This window comes from Anabrus simplex, chromosome 6 (genome assembly GCF_040414725.1).
Source record: "Anabrus simplex isolate iqAnaSimp1 chromosome 6, ASM4041472v1, whole genome shotgun sequence".
Lineage (NCBI taxonomy): Eukaryota > Metazoa > Arthropoda > Insecta > Orthoptera > Tettigoniidae > Anabrus > Anabrus simplex.
Genome location: NC_090270.1, coordinates 205,365,884 through 205,380,313, shown reverse-complemented (window position 1 = coordinate 205,380,313; position 14,430 = coordinate 205,365,884). Strand labels below are relative to the sequence as shown.

At 38.2% G+C, this 14,430-nt stretch overlaps 1 protein-coding gene across 1 annotated transcript in view; it reads left to right on the top strand.

Annotated features, from left to right (window-relative positions):
• Zmynd10 (zinc finger MYND-type containing 10) overlaps positions 1 to 10,676 on the top strand; it is a 97,897-nt gene extending 87,221 nt beyond the window's left edge. Inside the window, exons 9-10 of the mRNA XM_068228262.1 lie at positions 3,678 to 3,803; positions 10,619 to 10,676. Of these exons, the coding sequence (XP_068084363.1) occupies positions 3,678 to 3,803; positions 10,619 to 10,676 (184 nt within the window). The remainder of the gene's footprint in view (positions 1 to 3,677; positions 3,804 to 10,618) is intronic.
• Positions 10,677 to 14,430: the final 3,754 nt, after the last annotated feature.

Here is a 14,430-nt window from a genome sequence, read left to right as displayed (position 1 = left end):
TCCACAGTATCCCCTGCCTGTCATAAGAGGCAAATAAAATGGGCTCTTGGCTTGAGAAAGTGGATTGGTGACCATGGAGCCTGTAGTTAAGCCTGGCATTTTTCTACTTGTGCCAGTCTCCTACCTTTATCTTTCCTATCTGGCCTTCCCCAGCCAACTCTTCTTCTCTTCCAACCTCGATGATATTAGTTTTGCGAGGTCTAGGAACTCTTTCATTTGCAGATCCTTTGGGACTCCTCTCTTTCTTTCGCTGATACCTTAATTTTTTGAAGTGTTGGACCTCTTCCATCGCTTCCTCTAATTAAAGAGAGAATGGTGGCTGAGTTGAGCTTAAATCACAATAAAGAACCAATACTGCCACATGTGCACAAATGTACTCTATGTATTAAATATATTCTCATCTTTAATTTTGTTTGGAATTAACTACTATATGGACCATGAACTCCTTATAGTCATGACTAGAGACGAGAATTATAGGCACTAAAAACAGTTAAAATAGGCAGGCATATAGGCTCCTAAATTATCCAAAATAGGCATTTAAACAGGCACTAATGTGTAAAATAGGCAACAGAATAGGCATGAAAAATTACTTATAATCTAATAACACACGCAATTACTATAAAAGGAAATTACAAGCAACGTTTCAATGTTTTCTGGTAACAATCTTATTCTCCTGTCATGCATAATGTTTTTGTACTGAGAGAAAGATCTCTCAACATCACAAGAAGTGATTGGACAAAACTTCAATAAAGTCACTTCATCAGGTTTTATTTTGCTGACAGCGGCTGCCTTCCAAGAGGTTCGGTCAGAACTTCCCCTGACTTCTTCCACAACCCTAAATGACCCCACCAGGGGCATGCCACACTTCTCCAACTTGGTGATTGCTCCCGGCAGCTTGTTGAAATTTGAAGATGCTCCTGTTTATGCAGGGGCATATTAGCTTCCAACATTACAGTGCATTGGTCTGAAGAAAATGGTTGTTGATCGCTGCCCAAAGTGGACTGTTAGAAAGGCTGCGTTGATACAGATTTCTGTACTCTTATCAGATGCATTGCAGTATTTCTACATTGATCTATTTGGTATTTTTCTCACATTTAATCTGAAAAGTAATAAAATTGACATAAATTACACTGTCCCTATATCTTAAATTTCTACAGTTGGGATAATTGGCAATAATGCTTAGTATATACCATGCATTTGTTTCATAAAAAGAAGCTATTAGAGATGATGTTTCTAGAAGTAAAAAACTTTAAAGTAGAAACAAGGAAATTCGTAATTTACATGGAAATATGTTCTCAAGGATTTTCAGTTATAATTTGGCAGTATCGTGTTGAATTCACCGGGTGAAAAATATAATAAAAAAGATGTGAAACGATACTGGAGTAGCGTAGCGGAGAGATCCGTCCTTCATGCTTGTCAAGGTCCCACCAAGCTGCCTCTAGCAGTATTTTTACTTATATAGAAGAATGAAAATGGAGGCACTATAAATCTCAGATTTGTGAACATTTTATTTGTTGCTATTCGCCGGCTTTGGTCAGTCAGGTCAGCTGGCATGAAGACTATTTTCTGTTGTCTAGAATAGATCCTGCATCATGTGTGCCCACAAGGCCGCCACCCTAATTGAAAATTAAATAAATAATGTTACTTGCTTTGCGTCCCACCAAGTACTTTTACGGTGCCAAAATTTGGTCCTGCAGGAGGTTTTTATGTGCCAGTAAATCTATCGACACGAGGCTGACGTATTTGAGCATCTTCAAATACCACCGGACTGAGCGAGGATCGAACCTGCCAAGTTGGGGTCAGAAGGCCAGTGCCTCAACCATCTGAGCCACTCAGCTCGGCTGAAAATTAAAAACCACGTAATTTGAAATTGTCGTGGCATGCGATTTTTGTCACAGTTTAGTATAACTCTAGAGGGGATGCTAGAGGCTTGTTGGTGACCTTGCGGCGCTAACCTGGGAGCTTACACTCCTCAGACTTTCTTTGCTTCCCCCTCCATCCCTCCCCCCCAAGCACAACGGTTAATAACCGGACCTCAAAAATCCAGACCAACGGTCTTTTCACTGGCCTGGTTTTGTAAAGATAGTCTTGGCAACCTTGTAAAACACGCTGTGGTATTGTCCTAGCCGGGCTACATTGGATCTGCAACCTGTGTTTCGCGAAGGGTTAGCGTGTAATAGAATTAATTATTTTTTAAAGGCAGTTTTAAAAATTGCAATTCAGTTGTAAATCTCTATTTTCACAGGAAATGAATCACAGTACAAAATACCGATTTAATTTTCATCCATTCTGTGACAAGCGAGCTGGCCCTGTGGTGTAGGGGCAGTGTGCCTGTCTCTTACCTGGAGGCCCCAGGTTTGATTCCCGGCCAAGTCAGGGATTTTTACCTGGACCTGAGGGCTGGTTCGAGGTCCACTCAGCCTATGTGATTAGAATTGAGGAGCTATCTGACAGTGAGATAGCGGCCCCAGTCTAGAAAGCCAAGAGTAACGGCCGAGAAGATTCGTCATGCTGACCACACGACACCTCGTAATCTGCAGACCTTCGGGCTGAGCAGCGGTCGCTTGGTAGGCCAAGGCCCTTCAAGGGCTATAGTGCCATGGGGTTTTGTAACAAGAGACCACCGGCGTTCTAACTCCTCGTTCAGTAATTTAACGATTATTTATATTTTAGCAAAATAAATTATTGAAAGTTCCCAACTAATACAGCATTGCAACAAAACAACTTGCCACAATACGTAGATTAATAGGCCTATAAATGTTAGAATGAAATGCGATCGTAGTTCTCAATCACAAAAGAGATAAAAGGAACAAAGGAACTTACCTCCTTACAGAAAGCTTGACAGACTACCCTTCCATCCGTAGTGAAATTGGGATCCCCTGTGATCTATGGCTTCAGCCAGTAGGACTTCGACTATTTTTCTTTGGGCATTGCCAAAAACACACTTCTTTTTCTTCACAATAAACCACAACACGTTCTGAACATAAAGCGTATGCGTACAACAGTTCGCATCGAAAGGCAGATACAGGGCATTTGGGTTGTGCAACATACAGTAGTTCGACATTGACTGGTTGTTGCATATGTCTTAGGAGGTTGGAGGAGTTGAAGTCTTCGAGGTCAAATTGTTCCTTGTTTCTCCTGATGGAAATTTCCCTAGAACAGTTTCTGGTGACTTCTGAGAATTCCCATTTTTGTTCGTGGGGTAGACAGGTATTGAGAAAAGAGAAGATAATTCTGTCAAGCACTCTAGCTACAATATAATGCACTGGAAGAAAATCGGCCTTTTTAAAATACAGCCAAAAGGCATCAAATAGGCAATTATACTCCAAATAGGCACAAACCCCTGAAATAGGCATTTATAGGCACAATAAAACCAACGAAATATAGCTAAAAACACCCTAAAACGGATTTATATCTCAAAAGCCTACGTTTATGAATACAGGAATAAAATAGGCAAATTCCCGTCTCTAGTCATGACAAATATTTTCCATGTTCCCTTTGTGACATACATTTGTCGTCGGTAGCCTTATATAACATTAAAATCTGATATTACTAGACGAGTATTGTAATGTGCTATGAGCAACCATAATAGTTTTAAAATCCTCACTAGTAATTTCTTTAGTTTTTGATTATTGCAATTTCTATTATGTATCCGTAATAACTTAAATCTGTTGCAGTTTCTGCTCCACTTATGATCTTGATGTTCTTCAAGCCCTCTCTCAGGATAAGCGAAACTGCTCCTTCTGTGGGGATAAAGCAACCAAACGTTGTTCACGTTGCAAAGTCACTTGGTACTGTGGCAGGTACGTGCATCAATTATGTATTGTAGTATTATGTTTTAACCCTTAGTAGACAAATAATTTTACCTGGTCTCATAATTCTACATATATTTATTTTTCTGGAAAAGTATGAATACTTGCTTTGGTATTTTTTATTAAGAGATTTTATACCAAATCAAACTGAAATTACATACTTTTTATAAATGCTCTAAATGCAGAATTTGAAGATTATGTTACTTTTACTTACTGTGTAAAACATCTTACAGTAAAAATCTCAATGCAGAGCTAGTTTCATTGGAAAGATTTTGGAGAAGGAGATTTGTCTTTGTCTTTCTTTCTTCTGTGACATGCATATAAGCAACCCTACTTATTTGGACATATTTATTTGTGTATGGAGATTTTATGTACCCTCATCATCCATTGTTTGAATAGCCGTTAATTTGTGTGACCGAACAATGACTCTATATTTAAAACTGTTATGCGCAATTATTACGTTCAAGCTGTGATCATTCTATTAGCTCAATATGTGGATCAATAAGTGCACGCATGTATATTACTCACTTCTGCTCTGTGCTCTGCAGCTACTTCCGGGTAGCAGAACTTGTCCTCGAGCCATCATACAAGATAGAGGTAGATTGTACTCTATTGTGGAAGACATGATTGAGTCTGACACTCCAGGCTAGTAGCCATGTAAATTAAGGCTTTTGCCTTAATTCTTTTGTGGTTGAAATGTTACTATTTATTCTATTTTGTGAAACGTTGACCTCTGAATTACTGGGAGTGTGTGCTTCATTTCAAACATGACCTAAGAATGTAAGCTATTGGATTACATAAATTTGGATACCTAAGGATGTAAGTACTGATACCTTTTAATTATTTCAAAACTGTTCTACTGCTGGGAATTATTTGGAGAAGAAGAATCTAAGTAGGATTGTATCAAGTCAACCTCGCAACTGTAATTTGAAATTACATCTACCTTTCATGGACCTGTTGGCAACGGTTCATTCATTAAATTAAACTGGGATCTCTTCTGCATCTGACATTTTAATACCATAATTTGAATCCTCAAGATTTTTTACAAAATGTAATAAGATTTTTATAAAATTCAACATTCTAATTGTAATTTGATAATGGGGATATTCTGGAACTTGGTATATCCGCCTATAAGAAATAAAATTATTCCATTAGTTTTGTTTAATTGAGATTATCGTAGTGTTAACTTTTCTGTTTCTTAATGTTGTTGGGATTATTATTATTATTATTATTATTAATTTTTGGTTAGTGGATTTCTTTCTATTTTCCCGGTTCATGTTTTGTAGTCTCTATTGCGCAGTTATGAATTGAATGATGCCGTGTGCTAGTTTATTTTTCGTTATGGGATCATTCTTTTACTCCTTTCAGGGATGGGTTTATATTCTGACTCAAGCGCCATTACCATACTTCCAAGGTCTCCTAAATTTTAAATTTAATAACAGGCATTTTGGTCCTCTATTAAGATTTTGTTAAATGAAATGATAAATTCAATCAACTATACATTATTATTGTAATATTGTGGTCATAGCAAATTGAAATTTGTTTCTCCCTTTCCTTAATTATTCATCTGTTTACACTCCTCTGTCTAATTAATGTCTGTGTTTTCTTTTCTTTTTCCTTTCTTTATTTGTTGCATCACATTAATTTTATCTTATCTCCCATGTATGCTATATTTTTGTTGGCTTTGCCAGTTGTTAATGAATTATGATAGTTTGGCTTGGGAAGCTGTAGGCTTCATTGTGTGTATCGTTGTTCAATTAATTGTGGAATATTAATATTGTTTTCCCTTCATAATCTGTAACTTATTTGGGGAATATTATTTTTTGTTTCCAACAATTCTCTCGTCTGTTCATTTAAATTATTTATGCGTGTAAAATTTTATTTGCTGTCATTGTTACATTTTAAATTTTGTGTGTGACCGTGTTTCCGGGATGATTCAAATGCTTATGTAGAGCGACTGGAAACAAATTTCAATTCAACCAGATTAACTGTAGCCTACCTAGTTAAACTTACTGGCCAGTAGTACAATTAACTCTTAAGGAATGGATCTATTTAACATTTATTATTTTTGATGTGAGCTCCCAACTTCGCTTATTTTTCAATACACTGTAAGAATTACAGTAGCTTGCTATCCGAGTGTGTGTTCGTAATTTTAATTATTTTAAAAATAGATATTTGACTCTTACTTCAATAAATTAATTTAACATGAATTCATTTATTTATTTATTTATTTATTTTTTTTTTTTTGTAAGTTCTTGAACTTGCTTATTTTTTGGCTACATTGTAAGAATTACTTTACCTTGCTATCTGAATGTACACCCATAATTTTAATTATTTTAAAAATAGATACTGTATGCCTATTTCTGTGAATTAATTTAATCATTAAATTATTTATTCTCAATTTTTCTTATTTTTCAATACATTGCAAGAAATTTTAAATCTCATGTATCATTCACGAAAAAAAAAATTCTAACTCCTTAAATAAATGTTTTAAATTTTAATCTCGTCTCTACCTGGCAACCCCTCAAGTATTATTAAAGATCCAGTCCTTTTATTCCTTAATTTACCCATGGGTCAAAGAATATTGCTTTCAAGTTATATCAGTGTATTACACTTGCATCAGTATACCCCCTATAACTTGAAACAATTTCAACAGTCTATCACACTCATCAACTTTGCCTTGGTCATAGATTGTATCTTCTCTCTTCCTCGACATCGCTGGATGTGCTTTCATCAATTTGACCGGAACGTGCCATGTCGGGGGTCAGGGTTGCCTCTCTGCCGTCAGACAGAAAGTACCGTGGATAACCGTAGTGGCTGAACACCTCATCTTGTAGAAGGCTGGTGCTGCGCCCCGTCGTGGCTCCTGGTAGGAAGGCCTCAATCCATCTTGTGAAGATGTCGGTGATTACTAGGAGTCCTGTTTTACCCCTTGGTGTTCTAGGGTAAGGACCCATCAAGTCCAGGGCTATGACCTCCCATGGGCGTTGCGGCCGTCTTCCTCGCTGTGTGGAATCTGCATTCCTGTTGTTCACCCTGGTGCAGGCGCAGGTGTAGCACCCGTTCACATAGTCCAGGATGCCTTTCCACGTGTTGACCCCGTAGAATCTTCGTCGTTTAGACTGATATGTCTCTTCACCTCCTGGATGTCTGGCTTCTGTGCTGTCGTGAAACTTCTCGAGGATGTCCGTTGTGTGCTGTCTAGGGATCACCACTACTGCAGGAATGTCGGAGAGGTGCAATCTGTACATTAAGAGTCTTCCGTCAACCTGGAAGTTCTTGTAGCACATCTTGAATTCCCTCAGGACAAGTCGACTATCGGTGTTCTGTCTCCTAATCCACTGTGTCATGGTCCTACAGGGCTTGTCTTGTTCTTGCCATTGTTTAATTACTTCCAGATCACGTTCATTCTTGATGGTCATAAGGACAGGTTCTTGGGCTCACTCTGGTGTTTTCGTGGGAACTCCCTGTCGACAATGGTGCTCCTAGCTTCAGGTTCCATCACCGGGTGCCTAGATGAACTGTCTGCTCCTATGTCCGTCGATCCTGGGACGTGACATGCATCAAAACAAACTCTGCGATTAACACAGCCCATCGTATCAATTTAGATTTTGAGCCAGAGACCGAGTTCAATCATTTGCGAGTGGCGTTATCTGTGTAGAGCTGGAAATTCCTTCCCTCCAAGTAGCCTCTGAATTTGCCCATGGCCCACACCATGGCTAAGGCTTCCTTCTTGGCAGAGCAGTAGTGTTGTTCAGTTGGAGATATCTTTCTGCTGGCATACTCGATGATGTCGTTTCCGCCATCACTCCTCTCTTGGAATAACACTGCTCCTAGGCCAGAGTCGCTGGCATACACCTGCAGGCACATCTTCCATTGAGGATCGGGATGGGCTAGACCGGGAGCATTGCACATCGCAGCTTTAATGCCTTGGAATGCTGCCTCTTCCTTGCTGGTCCATCGGAACGGGCAGTTGTTATGGAGAAGATCAGTGAGTGGTATTGCCTTCTCTTCAAAGTGTGGCACGAAGCTGCTATATCATCCACACAAGCCAAGGAACTGACATACTTGTCGCTTGGTCCACGGGTGCTCAGTTTCTTCGATAGCTCGATACTTCTCCGGTTGTCTTTCTAAGCCTTCAGATGTTAGGACATGGCCAAAATATTGCATGTGAGATTGGGCAAAGTGGCACTTCTCCCGTTGGCAAGTTTCATATAGATAGTAGACATGTATTTTCTTCATGATATTTATGATGTGGTAGAATGACTGTAAAATATATGTGGAACTAGGTTTTTTGTTGATATTTTGCTTTACGTCGCACCAACACAGATAGGTCTTATGGAGATGATGGGATAGGAAAGGCCTAGGAGTGGGAAGGAAGCAGCCGTGGCCTTAATTAAGGTACAGCCCCAGCATTTGCCTGGTGTGAGAATGGGAAACCCTGGAAAACCATTTTCAGGTCTGCCGACAGTGGGGTTTGAACCCACTATCTCCTGGATGCAAGCTCACAGCTATGCGACACTAACCACACGGCCAACTCGCCCGGTAACTAGGTATCGTTGTAAAACATAAAAATTAGTCACAGAGGCTCTTTAAATAATTCCTAACAATTTATTGGCTCAAGCTCAAACAAGATGACTACTTTTGAAAACGTCTCATTCTTGCCTTACATTTCGCAGACCTGCTCTTTCACTGTCTGACAACATCATTATGTGTAGGGTTGTAAGACTTTCCTTCTTCTTTCAATACGGTATTATCACTCCCAGGCACTCTGTAGATAATCTTGTTAGTTTACCCCATAAAACATCCCCCATGGGTGGGGGCAGTAGAATAACACCCAAGGTATCCTCTGCCTGTTGTAAGAGGCAACTAAGAGGGGCCCCAGGGGCTCTTAACTTGGGGAGCTTGGGTTGGCAACCATGAGGCCTTAGCTGAGTCCTGGCATTGCTTCCACTTACTTGTGCCAGGCTCCTCACTTTCATCGATAATATCCGACCTGCCTTGGTCAACTCTTGTTCTTTTCTGACCCCGACGGTATTACAGCACTGGAGGCCCTTGTCTTCCTTTGGTTGATAGGCCTACCTTTATTTTTCGAAGTGTCGGACCCCTTCAATTTTTTCCCTCTCTGATTAGTGTTAATAGAGGATGGTTGCTTAGTTGTATTTCCTTGTAAAACAATAATCACCACCACCAACCCAAACAACAATCATCAAATTCAAATGAATTAAAAATCTCATTTGAATGGAATCAAATGGATCACACACTATCAGACTTGGAGCTAAGTGACTTCCTCCTCGGCTGTCCTAATGATGGTGAGAGAACATAATTTCAGAAACTCAAATCAATCTTAAACTCACGAGCAAAGCTGGGGATTGAACCTAAAACTTTCTGAACAGCAGCTTCGAATAGTATTGCTAGAGCAGAGAGTTGCTAGTAACATTAAACCTCAAAAAGAAATGAATAGAAAATTCTAGTATCACCAGTTCTGATATTCATTTATTTCTTTATAGTTATGAATACAAGGGCAAGTCAAATGAAAACCATTAAAAAAATTCAATTTATTGATTGATATAAAGTATAATTTTTCTGTGCAGCAGCTGTTACATTCAGTGTAAGTCTTCTAGCATTTTTAGAGTGCATGGATTCCTCTAGAAGAAAAATCCTTTGGTTATCTGCACAGCCACTTGTGCACCTCTTTCATCTTCATCCGAATGGAATGTTTTTCTTTCCAGTGCCTTATTGACTGGCTCAAACTTATGGAAATCAATACAGACAAAGTCCAGTCAATATGGAAGACGCTCAAAATGCAGGTGTTGGGAGGTTGCAACTGTTTGCATGGGGAATATGGGGCCAAGCAATGTCATGATGCTACTGAGACAAACATGCATCATCATCCTCAATGAACTTCAATAGGTTTCACACTTTCAGTACTGAAAAACTGACCACTGTCTGAAGTAGTGCAGCCATTGCTACACTGGTACTTTGATGGTGTTTGCTTGTTTGCATGGTGCTGCCCCCTATAAAATATTTGTTAAAGCCTTTGTAACAGAACTACCAACGGACAGAACTATGGTGTGACATTTCAAATCTGTACTACTCTTTTAAGACTTTTATTTTACTCACCCTTGTATACGCCAGGCTGGTGTTATAGGGGTTAAGCCTCTACCTCTGGCTCCAGATTTAATTTACAACTTATCCAAGCCTTGTCCTGGTCTGAACATTGGAACAGGGTACACCTTCATGAGGTCAACAGAACAGCTGCTTGGTATGCGAGACAATGAACCAAACTGAGAAAGCCATGTAATATGGCTAAAGAAATCATCACACTTTCTTCATGATATTCCAATATCTGTAAATTATCTCACGGGATAGCAAGGCATCCAATTGCTTGTCAGGAAGTCAAAAAACTTAGAAATGGGACTTCTGCTATTAGATACACACATGGCCCTGGAGCTCATTCAGTGTACATGAGACAAGAATACCAAATTAATTCCTGGGGGACAAAGACGGGCATGAATAGAGCTGACTATCACATCCTGCTTAGTGCTGAGATTAAGGATAATAGAAGCCTTGCTTTGACTCCTCCAGGGCCTTTAATTTTACTTTAGCCATTTTTAGACTTTATCCTTGCTGAGTGTAAGTCATTTCTTAACTATATTTTAATTATGCTACTGTAGAATAATACTAATAAAATACTTAACACCTGGGCTTGTAATATTTTATTGGAGTGCTATTTTTCCTGTTTTCCTTTTGTGCAGCTCTAATATATAACATTTTAAAAAATGTTCTTTCTTTTGTTTTTTCAGGGAATGTCAAGTACAACACTGGCCATCCCACAGAAGTGAATGTGAAGCTAAAGTTTAATATCTTCATTTCATTCTTTAGAATAACAGAAGAATGTATGTTAAAAATGTATTGTATTGACACGTAATAACATTTGAATTATGTCACTGTAAGATTAGTTCCTTAAACTTAAAAGCTTCTCACTCAGCTTTACTTACCTTATCAATGGAAGAATGTTCGATAATAATATTTTGCTGACACAGTAAGAAATGTAAATTAGGGTGAAAGGTGGTGAAAAATATTAAGATGAAAAAGTTGCCAGAAGCTTCTCACTCAGCTTTACTTACCTTATCAATGGAAGAATGTTCGATAATAATATTTTGCTGACACAGTAAGAAATGTAAATTAGGGTGAAAGGTGGTGAAAAATATTAAGATGAAAAAGTTGCCAGACACTTAGTAAAACAATTGTTGTTTGTTTGTAAATAGTTGACTGTGAAGATATATTTTATAAATTGTCTTATTTTATGTTTCACAAACTACTATGGTTTTTTTGGAGACAGAGTTGTGCCTGAAATTTTGTCCTACAGGAGTTCTTTCACATGCTGGTACAGTAAATTTACCAGCTCAAGGTTGATGTATCTGAGCACCTTCATTAGCCACAAGACTGAGGCAGGATCAAACCGGCCACCTTGGGTTCATGCTGGCATTTGGGAGAACGTGGGTTTGAATCCTACTGTCAGCAGCCCTGAAGGTCATTTTCAGCAGTTTCCCATTTTCATTCCAGGCAAATGCTGGGGCTGTACTTAACCTTCCCATACTTACATTGCCGGGAAACCTTCCGTGTGTTAGTGTGACGTTAAATCACTGGCAAAAAGGAAAAATCCTTGAGTTAGAAAGTCAGTGGTTTACCATGCAAGCCAATCAATCCAGTGATTGTGAAGAAGAGGATCTCCAGAGCTTGTTGTACCTGACCTATGTTGATCAGAAACATTTGCTGACATGATGCGCAGAGCATTCTTCAATATTGGATCTCCAAGCATTGATCTGTCTTTGCATTTTATTCAGTTCATGGCCAAGAAAAGTTGCTCGCAACAGTATGTGGACCCAAACATACTCATGAGCTGTGCTGCGTTATTGTGCAGCCTGCGAAATGTTTCTTGAAGTGAATGATACCATCATGATAGATCCAAAGTGTTGTAATATGTGTCTTTTAGTAGGGTAGAATTCTGTAAGTCTATTATTTCAACCCGATCTAAAAAGCCCAGAATAACGGCTGAGAGGATTCGTCGTGCTTACCACATGACACCTCAAATCTGCAGGCATTCGGACTGAGCAGCGATTGCTTGGTAGGGCATGGCCCTTCGGGGCTGTTGCGCCATGCTTTTTTTTCCCAACTGCATTGACGGCGAGTAGTCATCAGAGGTAACTAAGAAAGGAGTGCTTAATATAATTGCATTTCTTCTTCAAAGACAGTGAGCTCTTGGATTTTCATTTCAAAAGACTGGAGAAGCCTTATGATCTTCTTTAGATACTTGTCCAAAGAGGTCTCAGGAGGCATTCTTAAAGCGGCAAGATGAGTGAAAAACGTTAAATCTCTATATCGAATCTGCCGCTCAAACAAACAGCTTATCGTACATATTTGCGATGAACTTTTCCTTCATTGACGTATCCAGGTGGTCGAGGTGCATTGTTATATCTGCAAGAAATGCCAAATCTGCTATCCATGTTGGATTAGACAGACATATTTTTTTTTTTAGTAGTAGTAGTATTTATTCATTCATCATGTCGTTTACATATTTACAGGACTCTGTTTTATATATACATAACTCTTCTAATAACATTATTACTTGAGAAATATTAATCTTATAACTAAACCACATATATTACAGAAGTAGTAGGACATATTATCAACATATTAATACTTAAAATAAATTGAACTACTAACTATCTCTTGCACACATTAAATAAATTATTATTATTATTATATAAAATCACACCAACCTCATCAGAGTCGAGTAGATATCAGTAAAATACCACGTAAGGTGAAACCTTGTGTGTGGTAATTTAGAATATTAATTACATAGTGAGAAATATATTTTAAATGATGCCTGAAATACGAGTATGGGTATGAGTGAATGACGGATATGATCAACAGCACATGGTGGAGCATTGAATAGAAATTGGATATGGTGACGTGATATTCTCATTTAGTTATTTCTTCCATAACAGTTTTATTATCCCTGACAAAGGATTTAAGACACTTCAGACTCATTTTCTGACCTAATAAAGTAGTTTGTAAAGAACCGGGAAGGACATTAAAGAATTTTGGAATGAAGTACAAGAAATTGCGCTTTGTTATGCTAAGTTTGGGTTTGTATAACATACAACGGTGGTTCATCTTACTGCGTGTTGAATATTCATGTTTAATGTTCTCAATTATATTTTTGTTTTTGTTAATATATTTGTATATTTCAAGGGCATAGAGCTGTTTTACATTAAATATATTTGCTTCAGCATATAATTGACTACTTGGGTATAATCTTCCTTTCTGGTACATTATTCGTAATATAAGGTTTTGAACAACCTGTATTTTATTGATTACATTTTTGTAGGCTCCTCCCCATGCCAAAATTCCGTAGCTAAGAATAGACTGAACTAAAGCGTAATAATCCTCTCTTAACAATTTTATACTGGATATGTATTTTAAATTATGAAATATATAAACAGTTCTTCTGATTTTCTTTCTTAAATCGGTAATATGACTTTTCCATTTCATGTTCGAATCAATTAATAATCCCAAATACTTAACATTATTTACTTTATAAATTTTGTAGCAGTTACAATTAAATTTACAGTTGATGTTGTGTACAATTAATTCATTAAAATCGTTTCGTGTATCTGTTACAGAAAAATTCATAAATTTTGTCTTTTTAATGTTTAGAAATAATTCATTATTATCTAACCATGCTTTAACTTTAAGCAGTGCTCGAGTTGCTCTCTGTCTGACGAGATTCCAGCTATCACCCTCAACATAAATGACTGTATCATCTGCATATGTTACGACGTGTGTATGTTCGGCATTTGCTATTGTTTTCTCTAGATCGTTAATAAATAGAATAAACAATAAAGGACCTAATACTGTGCCTTGTGGGACACCCTTTATTATCCTCATTGGTGTGCTTAGATGTTGATTAATTTTGACATACTGTACTCGATCTGTCAAATAACTCTCAAGCAAATCCAGCACATTACCCCTAAAGCCGTATTTTTCCAATTTCTGGAGGAGCAAGCGGTGTGACACACTATCGAATGCCTTTTCAAGGTCGAGAAATATCCCTGTGGAGAGCAGAGAAGAATTAAGATTTTCGTATATTCTATTTGTTAAGGCGGATATAGCATATTTCCAGGAAAAGAGCAATTTCTTCGCGAATGGCAAAAAACATGTTAAGAAGTTTTCCATGACTTAGCCAGCGAACAGTGCTGTGGTAGGGTATATCACCGTAAGTCGTTTCGAGATCTTGTAAGAACCCTTTGAACTGACGATGATTAACACCGTGAAATCGGACAAAATTTACACACATCAGTACAACTTTCATAACAGATTCCAATCTCACTGTTGCAGCACAAAGTGCCTCTTGTGGAATGAAAGAGTGAATAGTCACCATGTCCTAGGCAATGGGCCTGTCCGGCTTGACATAGTGACAGAATATTACGTTATGTAGTGATGGGAAATAATACAGCAAGACTGGCAGAAAGCGCACGGACTTTTGCTATGACCTTTGCCGAATGATGCACTGGCTATCACCAAATACAGTAGAGACAATACCCGACAC